This window comes from Tenrec ecaudatus, chromosome 14, assembly GCF_050624435.1.
Source record: "Tenrec ecaudatus isolate mTenEca1 chromosome 14, mTenEca1.hap1, whole genome shotgun sequence".
Taxonomy (NCBI): Eukaryota; Metazoa; Chordata; class Mammalia; order Afrosoricida; family Tenrecidae; genus Tenrec; species Tenrec ecaudatus.
In genome coordinates this window covers 125,067,169-125,090,533 of record NC_134543.1, presented here as the reverse complement: position 1 = coordinate 125,090,533, position 23,365 = coordinate 125,067,169, and the positions used below count along the sequence as shown (strand labels likewise).

At 49.6% G+C, this 23,365-nt stretch overlaps 1 protein-coding gene across 1 annotated transcript in view; it reads left to right on the top strand.

Annotated features, from left to right (window-relative positions):
- The window catches only part of CA12 (carbonic anhydrase 12), a 64,879-nt gene that overhangs the window by 20,040 nt on the left and 21,474 nt on the right, over positions 1-23,365 (top strand). The window contains exon 2 of the mRNA XM_075532311.1: positions 22,338-22,517. Within this exon, the coding sequence (XP_075388426.1) occupies positions 22,338-22,517 (180 nt within the window). The remainder of the gene's footprint in view (positions 1-22,337; positions 22,518-23,365) is intronic.

Here is a 23,365-nt window from a genome sequence, read left to right as displayed (position 1 = left end):
CTTGATAATTTCTAAATTACTATTTTATCATATCTTACACTGCCAGACGTCCCCCTTCACCCACTTTTCTGTTGTCCTTCCCCCAGAGAGGAGGTTATATGTAGATCCTTGTTATCGGTTCCACCTGTCCACCCCAACCTCTCTCTACCCTCCCAGTATCGCCACTCTCACCACTGGTCCTGAGGGGTTCAGCTGTCCTGGATTCCTTGTGTTTCCAGTTCCTATGTGCACCTCTGTACATCTTCTGGTCTAACCAGGGTTGTAAGGTAGAATTGGGATCATGGTAGTGGAGGGGAAGAAGCACTTAAGAACTAGAGGAAAGTTGTGTATTTCATCATTGCTACTCTGCATCCTGTAAAGGGATGTCCAGTTGTCTACAGATCCTGCACTCCCCCTCATTCATGCTGATATGATTTTTTGTTCCTTGGTGCTTGATACCTGGTCCCTTCGGCCCCTCATGATCACACAGGCTTCTATGTGGCTTTGTTGCTTCTGGGCTAGATGGCCGCGTGTTTACCTTCAAAGTCTTAAAGAACCTGGGTAGAGGTAGGAGAAAACAAATGAGTCCACCTCCTAGCAACTGTATAACACAGGTAGAAACTGCCCGGCAGGGTTTCCAGAGCTGTCATCTTTATGGACGCCGATCGTCAGATCTTTCTCACACAGGACTTTTGGTTAGCAGCCACTACTTCACCGCTGCACCCCCAGGGTGCCTCAGAAAAGCACGTCTTAAACAGCAGTAAGTGTGCCAGAGGTTAGATGCCAGGAAGGACTTCCTTATAGTGAAAGCTAGTAAAGGAAGTCCACATCGGTCCACACGTAGGGATGGGCTAGCCATCCCTTTTCACGGGGACTGCAGAACCCTCATGACTTTGACTGGATTCCCCAGTTTGTTATTTCCAGGCTCCCCAGGCCAGGTTTGCAGGGCTGAAAATCTGTTTCTGGCTGTTGTGAGCTCTGCCCTGTTGCCTGGGGCTTACCTGCTGGCCACCTCTCAGCAGCTCTTAGCCTCCACTGCCGCCCAGCTTCTGAACCCCCCAGAACCTGGCAGGAGGCTGTGCAATGGAGAGCATGAGCTGTCGGGATACAGAGCCCAGCCCTGCTACTAACAGGCACGGCATCTCTGAGCACGTTGCCATCTCTTCTCTTTGTGCCTTCGTTACCCCATCTATTCGATGGGAACGCACAGCCCTATCTCATCGGGCCATGCTGCAGATTAAATGAAGTAATACACACGAAGCATATATTCCCGTGCCAGCACGCTCCGGCCCATGGGCCAGATCCTGTTTTATAGCGAAAAGCCCATTGGCACGCAGTCCTGCCCATTTGTTCGCCTCTGCTCGGCGGCTCCTCCACAGCCCAACAGCCGGACTGTGTAGGTGGAATGGAGACCGTATGACCAGGGAAGCTTAAACTATTTGCTCTCTGGCCCTTGACAGAAAGAGCTTTCCAACCCTGGTATGGGATGGTGGCCTGCACGTAGGAAATGCCCCCGAACATTACCTTAGGGCGACGAGATGCACTAGGCCTTGAGTTTTAACAGACTTAATTGGAGCTCTGGGATGATAAGGCAATCGCGATCGCCGAAGAACATTTAGATCCGATGTTTTTGTAAGCAATACTCCCAGAGACCCTCGCTCGCACCCCTTCCCCTCTGCCTCCCCAGACTGGCATGAAGTGGTGCCATCGTGTGCAGACACCAGCCTCACTCGGGCTGCTGCTTCTAGCCACACTTGAGGAAGCTCCCAGAGGCCCCCAGCCAACTGCAGGCTGGGTGTGCTGCCCGCGGCCCAGACCTCAGCTCTTGTAGTTCTCCGAGTGCTGGGCCATTTCATTGGCCTCAGCATCAGTAGCGATAACTGGGAGGTGGATCCCAGGCCAGCCCCACCCACTTCACTACCCCGGTTGTGGGACGGGGACAGCACCTCTTCCTTGAAGAAAGCCGTCTTCTGCAAGGTGCATTGTGGCCCAGAAGAAGCGGTCACGGTCGCCTAGCTTGTGGCTTCTCTGCCTCCACACCGCTGGCACCCGGGGGCAGGTGGGGAGAGGCCGCCAGGTGCGTTGTGAGATGTTGACGGCATCCCTGGTCACTCTGCAAGGATGTCGACAGCAGCCCCTTCCACCTGGACCATAAAGAAGGTTGCCACACATTGCCAGATGTTCCCGGAATGGCAACATCGCCCCTGGTTGAGAACCAGTCCCCTCATCTGAACTAGGAGTTCTGAGACCATACAAATGGTGAGCCCCCTCAGCCGCTGACTGAAGGAGGTTTGAATCTACCCAGAGGCACCTCAGAAGAAAGGCCTGGTTATCCACTTCTGAAAAAGAAAAAGACCCAGCCATTGGAAACCCCGTGAGGCCCAGTTCTCTTCTGAGTCAGGCAGTCCTACGGCAACAGTGACAGAAACACCTGACACCTAGGTAGGGCAGCGACACCCCAGGCCAAGGCCGTTCAGATTCACATTGAGGAAAAAAGGGTGCTGTGCAAGGGTGCAGTCCTGCTAAAGATGAGCCTGAGTTGACGCCCAGCACCTCAGTCTGCAGGGATGTAGCCCATCACCAAGGCAGCTTCCACCCACAGTGCCCTCCCCCTCGGACTCTCTGTCGCGGCCAGGGAAGGTTAGGGCACCACCACCATCAGCAGCAGCAGCAGCAGCAGCATCACCATCATCACCATCACTTTTATTTCAGGAGCTGGGCAGCCCAGTCCTCGGTTTCCAGGAAACCAGGCTATCTTTTCTCTCGCTTCCTTTTGTTCAAAGGAAGCCCTATTCAAAGCTTGTTTTCTAAAACCCGACATGAGATCCAGTGATTTTTTTGTTGTTGTGTTTTTTCAGTCAAGAGCTATTTTACAGAGGAGAGCTATTAGGAACTTCCCTCGAGCTGCAATAGATGGGCCACTCAGAGTGGAAATGGACTCAGTAGCAGCAGCTTGGTCTTGGTGGGAATTTTGAGAGGTGATGGTGGGGAGGTATCTGGAGCCTACCCAAGACTAATTCAGCCCAATCTCTGGGGCTGGGGCCTGGGGCAAAGTTAGAGTCTCTCAGGGTCCAATGGAGACTCACTGCTCCAGACCAGTGCTCCCCAAACTGTGGCCCCGACCATTGGCGCCCTTGGGCACTTGTTAGCAGCAAACGCTCTGGGAGCCTCCTGGAGCCACAGAACTTGAAACTAGAAGTGTGGTCAGCAGTCGGGAGCTCAAAGGTGCTGATGCTGACCCATTAAACCACAACGCTTTCTTCAGTCAGTGAGAGTTTATAAAACACAAGGCAGGTTACCCAATAAGCAAGGTAAGCACGGGCTTACTCGTGATTACTTTCACTAGAGATTGGTAGGTAAGCACAAGTTAGCTCATGTTTTCTTTGTTTTACTTAGTACTCCACTCATGTCCACCCCCCACATACACACACACACCCCACAAACACACAAGAGCAAAGACCAAACCTACTGCCATCAAGTCATCTTGACTAATCTTGATGCTACCCAGGTTTCTGGGACAGTAAGTATTTGGGGAAACAGAGAGCCTCGTCCTTCTCCCAAGGAGCAGCTGGTGAGTTTGAACTACCAGCCTTACAGTTAGCAGTCTACTGCCTAACCCATGGTGTCACCAGGGCTCCTATTCGTCCCTGTCAGGAGTTGTGAATTGAAAAGAGGCAGCCGTTCTATAGGAAGTGCCGTGGTATTGGGGGAGAGAAACACCAGCCATGCCAAGAGGCAGCCTCTTTGATGTGGGGGGGGGGGGGGGACGCAAAATTGTTCTCCACAGATTAGTAAGCACACATAGCCTGCGCTTCCCTTATTGGGCAATTGACGCGGACAAAGCACCTGGCCGTCGGTTTGGTTCTGTGCTGAGTGGTGTGAAAATGCCTCACGCACCCAGTGAGTAAAATTCTTGGAAAAGAAGTGGTCCGTTCCAGTGAGATGAGCCGTGAACACAGGGCTAGAGAGGGAGTGGAATTCCTAAGGACCAACTTGGAGTCCAAGTCGCCTCTGTCATGAGGACAGAAAGAGATGGTGTCTTTCTGCAGCTGTCTCTGACTGAGGTGGCGGGGGGCCCTGCTCTGAGCTGGAGCCTGTGTTGTTAATTGTGCTGCGAGAAGGCAGAGCAGGTCCTGGCAAGGGTGGCGGTCACATAGCTGAGCTGTGGCCTTGGCGTTTTAGTGGCCACGGAATCAAAGATGAGCGGGAGTAGCGCACCCCCTCAGCACTGATGTCCGACTTGCGCTGGCCATGGCTCGTTACCAGGGTTAGTCTGCTCGCACTGCAGTGACTTGTGGCATTGGTTGGCGGGTTTGTGTTGTTGTTTAGAACAACGGCAACAAGTCCGAGAGCCATTTGGCCAGCATGTCAATGTGCTAGGCGTGTCTGTGGTAAGAGGCGATGAAGACGGCCTGGCCGTCTAGGCCAATGGTTCTCAAACGAGTGAGCCGCCTGGTGGCCTGGAGAGCCTGCTATTAGGCAGTTTGCTGACTCTGCCCAGCGAGTCTGAAGTGGGGCCTGAGAGTGGGTCTGCGGCTGGTCCAGGGACCACCAAGGCAGGACCACGCTGAGACTATCAGGATGGCAGGATGTGAAATAGCACTTCGGTAAGGTAGGAGCTGCTAGGAGAGAGGACGGTCTGTGGGCGCACTGAAAGGAGGGAACACTGTACTGTTTGGGGGGCAAGGGGGCAGACAAGTATGAGGCAGCAAGGGGCATGACTGGAGGGAGCAGGCCACTCCTGTGCCTGGGATAAGATGGAGAGGAAGAGTGTGCTGCTCTGTCACAAGCCCTGTGAACCTAAGAGGGTGGCCGTCAGGAAAGTCCCCCTCCTCTCTGTAGAACCAGCCAGAGAGAGCCCTTGCCCACAGCGAGTACACCACTGTTGGAGGCGGTCCTTCACCTCGGGCATTGCTGGAGAAGGGGGCGCCCTTGGGTGAGGTGGTGCCCAATTTCTTTCCAATAAAAAAGAAGTGGAAATAGTAAAGAGAAAAGTTTCATATAGAGATGACAGGGCCTATAGAAAACTTTTCGAGTTTTATTGCTCTAATAACACAATACTATAGCAGTCCAGCATTAAGCTTTAAAAACAGCAAGAAATCCAAGGACAGGGCCTGTCCTGCTTCAAGGCCAATTTGTAAGCAATAAAGTCATTGGACCTCACAGGTCAATTATTAACCCACCCCCCGGTCTTGTCCTGTCCTCTGGCCAGCGGCCCGGACTCCCTGCCTCTGCGCCCCCATAGGCAGGGGCACGAGGATGTGTCCAGTGGAGTGTGGCCCTCTGCTCGTGCTCAAAGGGCCAGAGGCCAGCCAGGGAGGGCACCTACCAACCGGCAGAACTCTCTGGACTTCTGAGAAGCCACGCAGCTTGTACTTGTCTTCAGAAGTGAACTTCAGGAGCCTTTGAGGTTGTTTGGTTTTTTTGTTTTTTCCAACCGTAGCTTCAACAGCCTGACGGCGGTTGAATTTCACCAGGCTGCCTGCCCCAGGCTCAGCTGTGTTCTCTGTGGGCGCAGAGTTCAGGTCTGATGGAGAGGTGGGCACCAGCCCCCAAAGACAACCTTTCCAGCAGGTGGAAGAGTCGAGATGAACAGATGCTGACTGATCTGTTCCCCACCGTCAGAGAGCAGGGCCCAGCCCTCTCTGTTCAGGGACAATTGAATCCTGGGGTTCGTTTGTGTTTTCCGAGTGGATGCATCTTACAAACCTAAACTCTACCAGGGCCCTTCTGCAACTGGACCTCTGAGCGGTCTGCTCCTCTTCTCTGGAGCGGCCTTTGTCAGGTTTGGCTCAACTTTAATGGCACCTCCTCCAGGAAGCCTACCAGATGCTCAGTGGGGGGAAGATGAGGTTTTCTATTCTCATAAAGAATGACCCACAAAGGCAGTTCTACCCTGTCCTATAGGGTCTTCAGGGGTCAGAATCAACTCATTGGCAGTGAGTTTGGAGTATTTATTTTTATTATTACTATTAAACACCCTTTGAAAAACAAGATTTGGAGACTAGACCAAATAAATGTTTCCATTGCGTGGATATTTTAACTCTAGAATAGAAACCTCTCTGCTACATTTGTATCTGCCGGGGCCAGCTCTGAGTTGATGCTGTTTGGGGGCCTGTGGCCTTGACCACTCCCCAGGCCCTGCCCACGCTGAGCATTTCCTCAGAGAGGATGACCACAGAAAAACTGGCAGGGTGGTGTCAACCCTCATCTAACTACACAAGGAGGAGCCGGGAGAATCAGCTCAACATCCGCCCCAGGTTGGTTCCCGTGAGGTCAGCAGCCATCCCTCCACCTTCCAACTCTTTTTCCTGTTCTGACGCAGCCGTTCCTCTCATAGCATTCTACCCCCGTGTCTCTGCTGCGTTTGATAACGCACTACGGTGACTACCCAGAACGCACAACCACACCCACAGTTGTGGGGTTCATTTGAGAAGCAACAGGTGTAACTTGGATCAGCTTCCTCTGGAAGGACGCAGGGAAGGTCTGGAAGGCGCCCCGATCGCGATCATGTCCCTTCCTTCTTCTGTGCTGAGCGGCTCCCTTGGCTTCTCTTAGCTGCACAGGCCCGTCTTTGCCTTGTGCACCCCAAGAAGACCCCCCAGGACAAGTTTCCTTTGTGTTGGCCTCTGCCCTTCTCAGACAAATGTTAGAAACTCTTTAGCTTGCTGGCAAGTGACCAGAAAGCCTTCTGTCGATGGCACCCAGCTCTCTGGCTCTGTGGATTGGCAAGGCCCCCGTAGCTGTCTTAGTCTGTGGGCTGGGAAGTCCACTGAGCTGTTAGGCTCTGGGTTCCTGGGTCTGCTGTTGCCAGTTCTCCACCGCTGGACTCTGCTGTGCGGGTTGCCCCCTCTCACTGTCCCCTGCCTTCCATGGTGGTACAGCCCCCCGTCTCCTGGGTCTAGGAGGTTCTCAGCACAGGGACAAGAGGGCCAAAGGATGTGCTCTGCTCCTCGATGGTTCTTCTTGATGGTAGTGAGGATCCCTTATTTCTGTCACTGGGATTGGTTTCCTTTAAGCCTAGGGAGATGGCAAAATTACCCCCCACAGCATTCCACCTTCTTCTTATTTTTTGCATATTCTCTCTCTAATACGTGTTGTCTGTCTTTTATTTGCATTATTAGCTGATTATGCAATACCAATCGGTAGGCCACAGGCACTTCATTCACATAGCTCCACCCAGTCGCTCTGTGAGAGTCACAAGACTGTGCGTGCCTAGAAGGAAGGGCCATGTACGTCACGGACCACATCTTTGGGAAACATTTCAATTTGACCAGCTTAGCAAGGGGAGGGGAAAAGATCAACCACAAGACAGGATAGCAACAGATACATGTTTTATTTTCTTGTTCTGGTCTAGACTTCAGCAGATCCAATCCAGGTCATAAACAATATTTATTTCTAGTAAACTTTTTATCACTATTGAGCACATGGGAAAAACAGTCCGTGAGAAAGTAATCAGTGAGAAATGGCAATCAGACTGTATTATTAATTACATCATTTTTGTCTCCTAAGAAGCTCTCTACACTTTACAATTGTAATAAACTCTAATGTATATATGCCAGACATACAAATATAAGATTTCTCAGCCCATAAATTTTTAATTTATGCTTAATTACATTTATACCAAGTATGCAGACTATAAAATAAATAAAACTATCCTTCATTAACTTGCAGTAATTATTTTTTGCCCAAGGCAAGAATGAGTTTGTACACACAGAGTAAGTGTACCCCAACTTAAGAGATGTATCACCCAGTCACAGGAACATAGACTTTATTTGGACCTTGAGTAAAAAACCTTGTTAAATAGGAAATAAAAGAGACCAGGTTTACTGGTCAGATAGAGACTGTCAGGACCCCAGAGACTATGTCCCCTTACCCTTCAGGTCTGGCACTGAACTCAGCTCTGTTGGAAAGCCAACCACTTCACACTGAAAGAGCAGCATTCACCCAATGACAAAAGAAGGAGACATGGAAACAAGGAACACCAGGAAGAAGTTGGTTATGGGGTGGGGCGGTAGACTGAGGGGATTACAACGGACGAATTGAGTCAGACAGTGTCTGAGTTATTGAATGTACAACTGTGATCTGCTTTGTAAACCTGCACCTCATTCTCAGTAAAATGTTTAAAAATAAATAACTATGAAACCATCAGGGAAATTTGAATACTCACTAGATAGTTGTGCTAGTCCGGGTAGACTAGAGAAACAAATCCATAGAAACTAATATGTATCCAAGAGAGAGTTTTATATAAAGGGTAATTGTACATTAAGACAGCATCTCAACCCAGTCCAGTCCAAGCCTAAAAGTCCGATATGAGTTCATACGACCGATATCAATCTATAAAGTCCTCTTCAGCCTCACGAAACACATGCAATGACGCCGAATGCAGGACGATCACAGGCCAGTGGGTGGAAAGTCTTTGGATCCAGTGGTGCTGTAAGCATCTCAGTGCTGGCAGGGGTCTCCACGTGGCTTCTCTGGCTGAGGGCACTAGAGCAGCTCCGTGTGTCTTGTCAGCTTCAAAGTCTCTCAGGAAGTGAGCAGAGAGAGATGGGTGTCTGCCACCTCCAAGGGAGTGAAATACCAGAGTTCCCAGAATTCTCAGGAGAAGGTCATGCCCACTCAGCTCATTGGCTATAACCCAATTGACAGACTAGACTCCACCGCTTCACTCTTAATCCGCTCAAGTCCCAAATTGACACCAGATTATGTAACTACCACAATAGTTGCTAGCATTGTAGAATTGTTATTAAATTCTTTGAGATGTAAAAACGACGCTGTGACAATTCTTCAAGAGTTCTTATCTGTAGAGATACATTGACATCCATTTCTTTTCTTCAAAACAATCCGCAGGCGGGAGAATGGGGTGAGCAGGGGTGCAGATGAAGCTATGCTGTGAATCAAGTGCATGCACGGGCTCATTATACTGTGCTCTTTACTTTGGTACACACTTTGAAAATTTCCAAAATTAGACTAAAAAACAGAGCACAGAGTATATTAAGAAAGTAGAAAAACATAAGTTCATTCTTTTAAAAAAATCACACCAACACGTTTAGGCTTACTGGCACACGTTGAAGGGGAGAATGTTAGACTGCTCGCCCTCCGCTCGCTCGCCCATCTCTCTGATGACGGGTGCAGCCTTGCTGAGCCCCAGAACTTCCCTCGGGGGCGCTTCACCCGGGGAGTTCATTTCCAGGCAGGCAGCGGTGTTTGGAGCTGCAGCAGCCACCCATATCTGTGCGGAGCGCCCCCTTCAGGCCACGGCCCATTTCCACCTTTGGAGTTAACTCCTCCTCCCACCGACTTGGCAGCACCAGGACGCCTTAGTAACGTCCTCTTTCTCCTGTATCCTTCTGCAGAGACGCACTGTGCTTTTGTCTCTCTAGTGCAAGTGAAAACAACAAAACTCTCGTTACAGTCAGCTCCCTATAACACACACACACACACACACACACACTCATCCCTTTATGACTAGACTTCTGAAATGAGCTAAGAAACTCTCCAATTCAGCAAGTGCAACCATGTGTGCAGGCATGGAAAGGGGGTGGTGGTGGTGAAAAGTAAACATCGTTCACGTGTAAACGTTGGGCTAGCCTGGAGATAATAGTCACACATGAGATCGTTAATGACGATTGAGATAGCTAAAGTTTATTGACGATTGAGATAGCTAAAGTTTATTGTGCCAACCTGGCCGATAAACCCATGTGGGCTTAATTGAAGGGTAGAGAGATAAATGGCTCGGTGAGCCTCCCTTTTCGAGTCTCTTGCTTTCTGATGGTCGGATCAGGGTGCAGCTGCCTTAGCAGTTCCCTGCTTCAGCTGGCAAGGCTCACTTCCTGCAAGACATCCCCAAGGAGAAGCCACATGGACCTACCCTGATGCAGCCCTGGGTGCTGGAGCAGCTGTGTGGAGACCTCCGCCAGCGCTGAGATGCTTACACTGATTTGGCTTTCCTCCTGCAGTCGGCTTCATTGTGTGTGTTTTGTGAGATGGAGGAGGACTTTGTGGATTGGTGTTGGACATATGGGTTAATGTTGAACTTGTGGGCTTGGGCAGCACTGGGTTGGGATGTTTTTTTGATGTGCGCTTAACCTTTATATAAAACTCTCTCTTATACATGAGTTTCTGTGCATTTGTTTCTCTAATGTACCCAGACTCACATAACAATTAAAGTCACAGCCAGCCTGAGCAGGCTCTTTAAGAAGGTCAGTGCAGGGAGAGAGTATACTGTGGCCAACGGGGCGGTAACTTTGAACAGACTTGAGCTGAATTTCAAAGGCTGGAGATTTATAAGTGAGGAACGGATAGAAGATGCTATGGTGAACCTTTTTTTTTTTTTGGCATCAGAATATTTATGGGCATTGGTGAGCATAGCTTGCTCTGAGGACAGGGAAGCAGGCTTGACCCTTCAAGTGGCCTGGAGAGTGATGTAGGAGGCCCTGCATGGTGTAATGGGTGCTAAATGAAAGACTGGAGGTTCAAGTCCACCAAGAAGGTCCTTGGAAGGAAAGTCCGGCCATCCACTTCCAAACTAACCAGTGTTGACAACCTCGTGGTGCACAGGGTGCGGTGACACACGGGGGCCATGGGTCTGCTCAGGGCATGGTCATGGGGCAGGGCAAGGTGTGAGTGCCTCTGAAGACCTTGACAAGGGTCATGAGAAAGGGCTATAGACTCTCTTGGGGATGTTGGATTTCAGGTTGTGTTACAGGGAAAGGGAGGCTAGGGATAGGGCGGCACCAGAGAAGCAGTTTCTGAAGGCTTAACTTGAAGACAGCAGGGCTTTTGCTGAGACTGCAGTGTCACAGGACAAGCCTTTGCAGTGTGACTGTCATGCATGGTGGTGATTACAGAAACACGAGACTGACTGACAGGGAATGGATGGACCCAGCTGGCGGAGGCTCTGACGCTGTGGGGCTAGTTGGTCTCAGATGAAGCCATGTACCAGCAAGCTGAAACCTTGTTCATAAGACAGCTACTAATTGCAATATATGGATCTTATTGGAATCCTATTACAAATAAAATGTTAAAGAATCATGAGGTACACCTTCCTGATATGATCGCTGAAGACAAATGGGTGCATAAGCAAATGTGGTGAAGAAAGCTGATGGTGCCCAGCTATCAAAAGATATAGCATCTGGGTCTTAAAAGCTTGAAATAAACAAATGGCCATCTAGCTGAGAAGTAACAAAGCCCACATGGAAGAAGCACACCACCCTGTGTGATCACGAAGTGTCGAAGAGATCAGGTATCAGGCATCAAAGAACCAAAAAACAAATCATTGTGAATGAGGGGGGAGTGCAGATTGGGGATCCAAGATCCATCTGTAGGCAACTGGACATCCTCTTACAGAAGGGTCGTGGGGAGGAGATGAGCCAGTCAGGGTGCAGTGTAGCAACAATGAACATACAACTTTCCTCTAGTTCCTGAATGCTTCCTCCCCTCTCACTATCATGATCCTAATCTGCCTTACAAATCTGGCTAGACCAGAGGATGTACACTGGTACAGATAGGAACTGGAAACACAGGGAATCCAGGACAGATGATCCCTTCAGGACCAGTGCTGAGAGTGGCAATACCAGGAGGGTGGGGTAGAAAGGAGGAACTGATTATAAGGATCTACTTATAACTTCCTTCCTGGGGAATGGGCAACAGAAAAGTGGGTGAAAGGAGACATCGGACAGTGTAAGATATGACAAAATAATAATTTGTAAATTATCAAGGGTTCATGAGGGTGGGGGGAATGGGAAGGTAGGGGGAAAATGAGGAGCTGATCTCAAGGGAGCAAGTGTAAAGCAAATGTTTTGAGAATGATGATGGCAACAAATGTACAGATGTTCTTGACACAATGGATGGATGTATGGATTGTGATAAGAGTTGTATGAGCCCCCAATAAAATGATTTTTTTTAAAAATCATAAGGTATTGGGGAAATTTGTATTTTGGCTGGATTTGATAATACTAAAGAGTTGTTACTTTCTTCAAAGTCTGATAATGATCTTGGCAGTGAGTTTGGTTAGATTTTTTTATTATGTTTTAGAAGTACATACTGAGATATTTAGAGATGAGATAATATCTGGATATATTTCAGAATTATCCAAGGGAGAGGGAGTTTGGTTGTTGAGTAAAAGAAGCAGGATTGGGTAAGAATTACCTGTCAGGGCTGAGTAACATGGGCTCAGTTCACTCCTCTCTCTATCTATTTCTGTACACTCACTACTCACTCACTCACTTACTCATTCATTCACTCACTCACTCACTCACTCTCTCACTCACACTCACTCACTCACTCATTCACTCACTCACTCACTCATTGACTTACTCACTCCTCACTCACTCATTCACTCACTTACTCCTCACTCACTCATTCACTCTCTCACTCACTCACTCGCTTAATCATTCACTCATTCCCTCACTCACTCATTCATATACTCACTCACTCGCTTACTCATTCACTCATTCCCTCCCTCACTCACTCATTCCCTTACTCACTCATTCCCTTACTCACTCACTCATTCCCTCACTCACTCACTCATTTCCTAACTCACTCACTCACTCACTCACTCACTCGCTTACTCATTCACTCATTCCCTCACTCACTCACTCATTCCCTCACTCACTCACTTACTCACTCATTTCCTAACTCACTCACTCACTCACTCACTCACTCACTCACTCACTCACTCGCTCGCTCGCTCATTCACTGCCATTGAGTTGCTGCTGACCCCAGCAGCCCGTAGGTCAGGAGGGAACGGACCCTGCGAGTTTCTGAGACTATAACTCTACAAGAATAGAAAGCCTCGTCGTTCCTCCTTGGAGCAGCTGGTGGTCTTGAATTGCTGACCTTGTCGTGAGCAGCCCAGCTTGTGTATACAGGTGACCTTTCTCATAGAAACCTTCTGCACCCCAGATGATGCCAGCCCTGCACCCCGGCCGCCTAACGCCCCACCGAAGCCACACGAGCGTGTCGAGCTGCGCCTGTGGTTTAATTTCAAATCAGGAACTTCGCCCACTCTGTTTGCCTCAAGCAGAACAACTCATGACCCCGAAAAGAAAGAATGCCTCCATTGTCCTTCTTTTGGAAAAAGAAACTATGGATACACATGATCTCCTTTATCGTGATTGTGTGGAGAACTCTAATCAACCAGAGAGGCAAAGTCAAAACTGAGAAAAAATGGAATTTTTATGGTGTGGCGAAAAACCTGCCAGTCATTAAGAAGTGTGTGTGTGTGGGGTTGGCGGGGGAAGCTGAGATCGCAGACTCCAGAGAGATTTCCAGCCTTGGTCAGTCGGGGTCAGCAGTGACTCGATGGCGGTGGGTTTGGCTTGTTTTCTTTTTAAAGAAGAGTCTGGCAGCGAGCACAGGGCACGGGCCGGAAAGCGGAGACCATGTTGAGAAAACAGCTTCTCTCCACCCCAGTGAGGCCTAGCTAATGCCTGTGCCAAGGAGCCCTGGTGGTGTAGGGGTTAAAGTGCTCAGCTACTGGCCAAAAGGTCCGCTGATGGGGTCACCTTCTTCTAGAAAGACTGTAGCTGTGGAAACCTGTTGGGGCAGTTTGAATCCGTCCTTCCAAGCTCAGGGCTGTCGGTGACTGACTCACAGTGACCGGGTAGGGTAGAGTTGATTTGCTCCCATGGGTTTACAAGGCTGTCATTCATTTAGGAACATCAAGCCTCCTCTTTTTTTTTTCTGTTTAAATTTTTATTGCTAAAAATTTGATTTTTCCATTTTATTTTTTGTTTTATTTTTTTAAATCTTTTTATTGGGGCTCATAAGGCTCTTATCACAATCTGTACATACATCAATTGAGCAAAGCACCCTTATACATTCGTTGCACTCGTCATTCTCATAATTCACCTTCCACTTGGGTTCCTGGAATCAGCTCGGTTTCCCTTTTTTCCTCCCATCCCCCTCCCTCCCCGATCCCACCCCTGGTCCCTTGATAGTTTATAAATAATTATTATATCTTATCTTACACTCCCCGGCATCTCCCCTCACCCGCCTCCCCATTGCCCATCTCCCAGAGAGGAGGTTACACATAGATCTCCAAGATCGGTTCAAGCCTCCTCTTTTCGGCATGTGAACTGCTGCACACCAGAGCAGCTACTAGGGGTCAACTTGATGGTGGTGGGGGTGAGTGGGTGCCAATGCCCATGGCACCCCCAACTCTGGTTCACACATCATTAAAAACAAGGGGCTGCTCCAGCCCCATCCCCAGTGGTGCAAAAGGGACCTGTGCTCTGTTGGGGGGTCCTTCACGCCCCACGAAGCCATGTGCTCAGGAAGCGGTCTTCCAGGCTGCAGGGCAGGAACCAGGGTCTCACCAAGTGGTCCCAATAGAACAAGTCCTCACCCAGGTCAACTAGAAAGCCATGGCTACAAGGTGCCTCAAGCTGATCCCGATCCATGATGGTCCTCTGTGACAGAGCAGAACTGTGCCGGAGAGATGAGGAGGCGGAAATCTTTGTGGGCAAAGGTCACCAGTCTTTTATTCCCCCCACAAAGCAACTGGGGGGTCTGAACTGCTGACCTTGGCTTAGCAGCTAAGTGCTTCACCAAAGCACCTCGACCAGGATTTCTTAAACTAGAAGGCTAGGAAATTTTGAAATTGAGCAAGTAGCCCCATTTTCCTCCTCTTTATTGGAGGGGGGACATGTTTGAAAGATAGGGAGGAATTATAATTAATGTGGGTACATGCTTTTCCTGGCATTATGGATTTAATTGTGTGTCCCTCGCCACCCAACTCCACCCCCGTCTCATGCAAATGCATGTGTTTAAATACTATGTGCTACAATTCTTAACCTTTATGACTGTCATTAAGGGGCCCTGATGATGCTGTTGGGTAAGCAGGGAACTGCCAGCCACAAAATCAGCAGTTCAAACCCACTAGTCAATCTTTGGTGAGGCTGTCTACTCCCATAAAGATTTAGAAATGTGAGGCTGTCTACTCCCTTAAAGATTTAGAGTCCAGGAAACCCTATATAGTGTCACCATGAGTAGGAATGGACTTGATGACAGTGGCTTATGACTAGTTATGACTGAAGTGATAATCCCACTTGGGATGGTTTTTGTTTGTTTGCTATGTTAAGGAGGAAGAATTGGTGTAGGTTGTGTTTTGAGCTTATTACTGGACTTTGCTCCTGTAGTCAAGACATACATCTCCAACAGAAGTATTATTATTATTTTGTTGTTGTTGTTGTTAGGAACAGCTTGTGAGGAAAGAAAAAACAAAAAGGCCTGAGGCAAGGGAAAGGATGGAACAGAAAGTAAATACACATTCACGCTGTTTGGATTATTGCTTTATAATCCCAAAAACTAACACAGAGAAGGCTCTGGCAAAACCACCCCAACAGTACCTCATGGTTCAAAGGTGGGGGTGCTCCCTCTGCAGGCCTGAGTCTCTGCTAATTGGAATGTAGACTGCACTCTCTTTGGATGGGTCACTGGGTGTGGGAGCATAGTCCCTGCTTTCACGGGGTTTGAACAGAAGAATGGCCCTTGGGCCCAGCTAGAAGCAGGTGCTTAGCTTCCTGTGTCATACAAGTACCGGAGTTCTCCCCATTACGCAGCCCAAGGGAGAAGGATGAGGCTTTCTACTCCCGTAAAGTGCTACAGTCTCGGAAACCCACCGATGCTCAAGCGTGAACCTGAGCGTAACTTCACCCTGTCCTATAGTATCACTATCAGTTGGAATTGACTTGATGGCGGGGAGTATGGGGTGTTTGGGTATGCATGCCAAGTGGGATTGTAATTCTTGTCAGACTCCGCCTTGATCTAGGCTCAATGACCTCCTCTGTGTTATATTTCTCCGTGGCCTCAACCCTGTTGCATGTCCTCCGACATGTCCACATATTTTATCACAGCCTTTCGGTGCCACTTGGTTACCGTGGTGAACGACAAGCTGGCTGAGACGATCTCCTGGGGGAGGGATTGGAAGGGGTCAGCATTGAGTCCACCCTTTTGGAGAAATATTGAAGGTTAAGCAAGTGGAGGAAGCAGAGGTGCGGGAGAGAGGTGCCAGGTCACATGAGGATCATCGGCAGCAGGAGAGAGGAGGACCTTCCCCTAGAGCTGACACGGAGAGACTTCCCCTAGAGCTGGTGCCTTGAGTGTAGACTTCGAGGCCCCTAAATTGTGAGAGAAGAAACTTCTGTTTGTTAAAGTCCCCCTCTTGTGATATTTCTGTTACAGCAGCACTAGATAACTAGACACACCTGAAGGAGAACAAGCGTGAACCTGCAACTCAGGAGGCTGTGAGAGCAGGCGCTGTGCCAGGCCTGTGGGAAAGGCAGGGTTAAGCGAGACAGTCCTCACCTTCAGGGGGAGCATGGGGTGGGGGAGCGGGGACAGGTGCATGCAAAAACTCCTGGATTAATGCTGAAACAGGCGGGCATGATGCCCTGTACCTGGGGCACAGTCACGGTGCCACTGCACCAAGTCTGACTTTGATCGATATATCACTTAATGTTTCATCCATAAAATGGGATGACTTTTTGATAATTGAACGATCGTCTGAGAGTGTAAGTTTAACTCGTAGTTCTCTATTGTCATCGAGGACTATCTTTTTCTCTATTAAGAGCTGTTCGTAATTTTAAAGTTATTACAGATGCATATGTGTAAATGTTTATGTATATATCTCAAAAAATTTATGGAAAATTCCATTGTCCTTTAATTACATTTTCCCACGAACTTCTTGAAGGCCCAAGTTGTTTGTGTACCACAGTTGTTTCCATGTCCCCATGACAGCAAGCACATGAGTCACCCTGTGCACCATTTCCAGTACCCATTGTCAAGGGTCCCAGCACCCTAGACAGATCGTCGAGGTTCCCCCCCTCCCGCCTTCACAGAACGGAGCCATTCTTATTTTGCTGAGTTGTCAGGTGCACAAGTACTGAAGTAATACATGAAGATAACGCTCATTGAAGAAGCAGGCAGAGGCAGAGGAGGGAAAAAGGCTCTTTAAACCTGCTGTTCAGAGGTTCCCTGAGGGCCGAGACTGGTGCTGACGGACAAATGCCTCTGTGGATGGCAGCCAAGACAGACTGACAGGCTCTTGACACACAGCGAGGGGGCTGCCTATTCCCGGCAGCCCAGGAGCAGCAGTGCCCTGTGCCCTCACTTCCACAGGGGGTTCCCCACTAGGCGCTTGTCACGTGTCCAGAGGCCCAGTCACTGTCTTGGCAGGAAGAGCCCTCTCCAGCTTGTTCTAACCTGCTTGTCATAGAGGGCGAAGGTGCACAAGTCTGGTGATCTTGAGAGCTCAGCGTTTGTGAGCCAAAGGGCACCTTCCAGAACACCGTGTCCAGCCCTCCCTTTGTACAAAGAGCAATAGGGACTCCTGCAGGGAATATGACCTGTTCCAGGTCATTCGAGGGAAGCCAGGCGGGGCCAGGTTTCCCGCTGGTAACTGCAGTCCGGTTCTCTGTGCTCTCCAGGCCAGTACAGCAAGGACAGTTTGTCCACCGCGACATAATAGTCATCCCTGCTCCAGGATGCCTAATTTGGCCCTTGCCAGCTGCTGTCGAGTGATTCCGGCTCAGGGTGGCCCAGTGTGTCTCACAGCACACGTGTGCTCAATATGGGCAGGTTTCAATGGCTGGATCTTTTCAGTGTTAGACCACCAGGTCTTTTTATAAGGCTCCCTTGAGTGGACTCGAGCCTGACCCTTTGCACCATGCAGGGAATCCAAGTTGGCTGTATCCTTCCAGTAAAGAGTTCTAAGAGTGATTAAAAACACTTTCCCCCTCTCCTGAGATCCATGCCCCCAGGTGTCTTTTCTTTGGAATGTTAATTCTCTGGGGGAAATGTTTCGCAAATGCCACTTTTGCCTGTGAGCCTACTCACCACCCGGAGCCCCAGCTCCCAGCCCGTGTCACTCACACACCCTCCTGAGGAAACCCTCTGTGACCTCCGTGCTGAGAAAAGGAAGCCTTTCTTTCAGCGCTGACCTCCCGCCAGCCCTTAGTCATGTCGCAAGGGGAAACCATCCCATTGTGAGCATTCTCCACTCCCCGAGTGTGTCCATCTGGGCCTGGCTGGCAGCTTTGGCCACCCTGGCTGAGGCCCAGGAGGTGTTGGGCTCATTCTGGAAGTCTTTCTGGCTCTGGAAATCCTCTGTCCCCCTCTCTGCTGTTCTCTCTGTCTTCAGAGTTGCTTCCTCTCTGCTCTGGCTGGCCCTGGGGAACGTGGCTTGGCTCTCGGCTGGTGAGCTGCCTTCGTGAGTCTCCCTCTGGAGCGACTGGTTGGGCATCCTTCCCCTGGTCCCCCTCAGTTGTCACCTTGGGGGGGGCACAGCTCCAGGCCTGGGAAACAAAAGGGTCATCATGAATCAGTCAGAACTCTGGCTGACTTATCTCTTGAAAGGTTGGGCTGGCGATCGGGCACTCTTGATTTACCACTTCCAGAATGGCCCTTCCGAAGGGCAATCTCACCAGCTGGCTGCCATCAAGTTGATAACGACTCAGAGAGACCCCCTGTGGGTTTCCTAGACCATCACTCTTTGTAGGAGTAGAAAGCCTGTCTTTCTCCTAAGTAGTGACTGGTGGTTTCGAACTGGCAACCAGGACTCCTTCCAAAGGTTCATAGTCTGAAAAAATTCGGAGGGTTCCATTGCAACAGATCCTGAAAGATCTAAGCCCCAAACCAACTTCTCCAAGTGTTTTCCATGACTGTGGGCACTGAATGCAGTCCCTGAGTGGCACACGCAGTTAACGCTCTCGGCTGAAAGCCGAAACCTTGGCGGTTCAAGTTCACCAGGGGCACCTCCAAAGAAAGGCCTGATCATCCACTTCCAAAAAGTCAGCCACTGCAAACCTGATGAGACACGGTTTTACTCTTGACATACAAGGGCTGCCGGCAGCCAGACAAGCCCTGTGGGCGGCAGCACCAGGCATTTCTTCTGATGCTGACTGCTCTTACCTGGGGGCACCTTCCCGTCCTTGGGGTGGGGGGAGGGAGGGAGGGGCTTCTGTGGGACCACACACAGATTTTCCCTTTTGGAAGCAGTGCTGGGGTCTAGGGAAGTGTTCCCCTCTGCTCTAGCTAAGACCCTCCTTCTTGATGAATGGACCCCTCGTGGCGAAGCCTGTTTCCCAACCCCATGAAGCCCAGAGCCACCATAGTTCCCCCCTAACCAGCCCGGACAAGCCAATGATTTGCTTTTCTGGAGAAACCTCAGTCTGAGCATCCATTTAATTCCATGGGAGATGATCTTTCCCATGTTTTACATTCTTCAGAGACAGGGCCCTGTGGCAGTGGGAATGTTTATCTGAGAGTCGGGTTTGTTTATTTCCATTTCCAGAGAAGCTCTGTGTTGCGTGGTAGTTTGTCAGAAGACCGAGCCCCTGGATGGTCGTTTGTCTGTTTATTCAAAGTCTGCACCTCCTGACTGATAGTTGGTTAATTATCTTATAAGATTTAGTTCATAGGATCATCATATACTTTCCCAGCCCAAGCCTGTACTTAGCTCCGGGATGCCAGGCCCACAATCACTTGGCGTTTCAAACCTCAGTATTAGGATGGGTCAGTGTCCCCTAGAGCGGCTGTCCCGTCAGGAAGATTCGAAGTGTGAATCCACCTGCCTCAAAGGCCTACCTGGGGCTTTATATCGCCCAGCCCAGGGCAACCTGGTGAGGCTAATAAATTCGTCTGTAGTAGAATGCATGTTTGAGAGACCAAGGGCCCCGAGGCTGTGTTACCATGGCTGCCTTGGGGCCCCCAGCAATTCCTGGCTCTGAGTAGGTGATCCATAAACAGATATGAGACTGCTGAAAGTCAACAGGTTTTCTCGGTGGAGAGGTTGTCTATTTTGTCACAACATGAACAATGTACAAAAACACAATGTACAAAACAATGTACAAAAACACAATGTACAAAACAACAATGTACAAAACAATGTACAAAGATAATGGGCTCTAGTTTTTGGCTGCTTTAGACCTTTCTCACATCACATTAAGAGCAGACGGTCCGGAGGTTATTTATTTATTCATTTATTTATTAATCATTTTATTGGGGGCTTGTACAATTCTTATCACAATCCATACATCCATCCATTGTGTCAAGCACATATGTACATTTGTTGCCATCATCATTCTCAAAACATATGCCTTCTACTTGAGCCCTTAATATCAGCTGCTCATTTTTCACACTCCCTCCCTCATGAACCCTTCATAATTCATAAATTATTATTATTTTGTCATATGTTACACTGTCTGATGTTACCCCCCGCCCCGGCATCTTCTCTGCTGTCAACCCCCCAGGGAGGAAACTATATGTAGATTCTTATAATCGGTTCCCCCTTTCCACCCACATTCCCTCCACCCTCTAGGCATCGGCACTCTAACCACTGGTCCTGAAGGAGTCATCTGTCCTGGATTCCCTGTGTTTCCAGTTGCTATCTGTACCAATGTACATCCTCTTGTCTAGGCAGATTTGTAAGGCAGATTGGGATCATGATAGTGTGAGGGAGGAAGCATTTAAGACCAGAGGAAAGTTATATGTTTCATCATTGCTACCCTGCACCCTGACTCGCTCATCTCCTCCCCACAACCCCTTAGTAAGGGGGTGTCCAGTTGCCTACCAATGGGCTTTGAGTCTCCACTCTGCACTCACCCACATTTACAATGATATGATTTTTTTGTTCGTCAACAGCTCATGGTCACACAGGCTGGTGTGTTTCTTCCATGTGGGCTTTGCTGCTTCTGAGCTAGATGGCCACTTGTTTATCTTCAAACCTTTAAGACCCCAGACGCTATATCTTTTGATCGCCAGGCACCATCAGCTTTCTTCACCATGTTTGCTAATGCACACGTTTGTCTTCAGTGATCGTGTCAGGGAATTGGGCACCCACTGATATGATTTTTAGTTCTTTGATGTCTGATAACTGGTCCCTTCTACACCTCGTGGTCAGACAGGCTGGCGTGCTTCTTCCACGTGGGCTTTGATACTTCTCAGCTAGATGGCCGCTTGTTGATCTTCAAGCCTTTAAGACCCCAGACGCTATATCTTTTGATAGCTGGGCACCATCAGCTTTCTTCACCACATTTGCTTATGCATCCATTTTGTCTTCAGCAATTGCGTCAGGAAGGTGTGCATCCTGGAATGCAAATTTAATAGAACAACGTGTTCTTGCATTGAGTAAGTGCTTGAGTGGAGGCCCAATGTCCATCTGTTGCCTTAATACTAAACCTTTAAATATATGCACATAGATCTGTTTCCCCACACTCTTATATAAATATATTTACATATGTACATTCCAGTCTTAAGACCTCTATAAATACCCTTTGTCACCTAGTTCTTTCCTCTATTTCCTTTTACTTTCCTCTTTCCCACTATCATGCTCACCCTTCATTTGGGTTTCAGTAATTTCTCTCAGTTACCTTGCCCTTGCTGAATCCCTACCAGGCCTCTCACACCCTCCCCACTGATTTTGGATCACTTGTTGCTCCCCTGTCCCTGGTTGGTCAGCATCACCTCCTTACCCCCACCTCCCCCTCTCCCGTGTCCCCCCGGAACCATTGGTCCCGTTGTTTTCTCCTCCAGACTATTCATCTAGTCTATCTTATCTACATAGATCTGCCGAGAAAATAATATGCACCACAAATCAAGCCATAGCAAGATAGGCGATGAGTGAGAACACAGCGATGAAAACCAAAAAGGAAACCAATTACCCATAGAAGAATAAATTAATTAAAAGAAAAAAATTTAAAAAGAAAGAAAACCCTGTAAATCGATCAAGGTCTGAATTTTTATCTCTAGGCGTGTCCTTCAGTCAGGCCCCATGGGGTACCATGCTCTGGCCCCAGAGTCTGTCCTTTGTACTCCCTGGGGGCTCCCTGCTCTGCTCCCATGGTTGCTCTGCCGCACGCTTTTAGTGGTTTGCCTTGGTGTCACAGTGTCAGTCTGGGCCAGTCCTGACCCTGAGTCTCCAGTGTTGTGCCCCTGAGGGCCCTGGGCTATCAAGGAATGGTGTGTCTCATAGTGGGGCCGGCCATTGGTCCTTTCTGTGAGTTGGCTGCTATGAGTGGGGATATCCTCCTTAAGGCCTGGTGGGCCAAGATGTGCTCCACTCTCTCTTCCTCCCCCTTCATTTGCTCCCGAGTGCTCTGATCAGACATGCCCTCTCCCCTAGCTGTAGCTTCAGTGCCATCCTCTCCAGTATTCTTTGGGGGGGGGAGGGGCAGTTGTCCATGTAGCTGGTGTGGGGGGTGAGCCCGCGGAGGTTGTTTGGTAGGCTGAGATCTCAGGGACTAGACATTGCTCTCTGGGGGGAAGGGGCGATTGCACTGAAAGCAGAATGAGAGCGTGAGGAGAAACCCCTCTGAGGACAACTGAACCTTGGCCTTGACTCTCACGTGCAGGTCCTGACGGAGAGAAGAGCTGGTTCAAGAAGTACCCATCCTGCGGAGGCCTGTTGCAGTCGCCCATCGACCTGCATGGCGACATCCTGCAGTTTGACGCCAGCCTCCAGGCCCTGGAGTTCCTAGGCTACAACGTGTCTTCCGAGGAGCAGCTTCTCCTGACCAACAACGGCCACTCAGGTGAGTAGGGGCTCGGGCCTGCGGGACGCTGAGCTGCTCTTGACTCCGGCCCTGCTCTCTTCCAGCTAGCAGAGAGGGGCTCCACGGGGCTCAGGCTGGGGGGGGGGGGGCTGCCGTGAGGGAGTCCTAAGGCCCTCTCATTGCCGGTGCGAGAGGTCCTGGGACTGTGCACTGGTTTCCTAGGGCTACCCTAACAAAATGCTACAAACTGGGGGGCTGGTGTGAGCAACACTTTTGTGTCTCACAATTCTGGGGGCTAGGGTGTTGGTCATGTCGACTCCTTGTGAGGCTTTGAGGGGATCCATTGAATGCTTCTCATCGGCTTGTGGCTGCAGTATCCCACAGCGCCCTCCTCTGTCTACCGGTCTCTGTGGAGCTTCTTCCCTTAAAGGACATCGGTCTTATAGGATCAAGACCTACCCCACTCCAATAAAGGAGAGCTGGTAGCACAGTGGGTAAGCACTTGGCTGCTAGCCCAAAGGTCAGTGGGTTGAGCCCTGAGCCCATCCGAGGCAGAAAGGTGTGGTCATGTGCTTCAATGAGGACTGCAGACTTGCCCCCTATGGGGGCAGTTCTCTTCTGTCATCCGGGGCTGCACTGGGAATCTTCTCGAAGATTGGTTTGAGTTTTTCACTACTCAAATATCACCTCAAGTTAACCTGACCAATACCATCTTCAGAGACCATATTTCTAAACAAGGCCACAGCCTGTCGAGCTACAGGGCACCCAGGTCGGACTTCCACGTATCTTCCCCCCCACCTCTGTGGGAGGGCCCATCAGCATAGCTTTGTGAGAGCCACAACTTAGACCATAGCAGGAGGGAGGACTGGTCAGGACTGCCCCCCTCA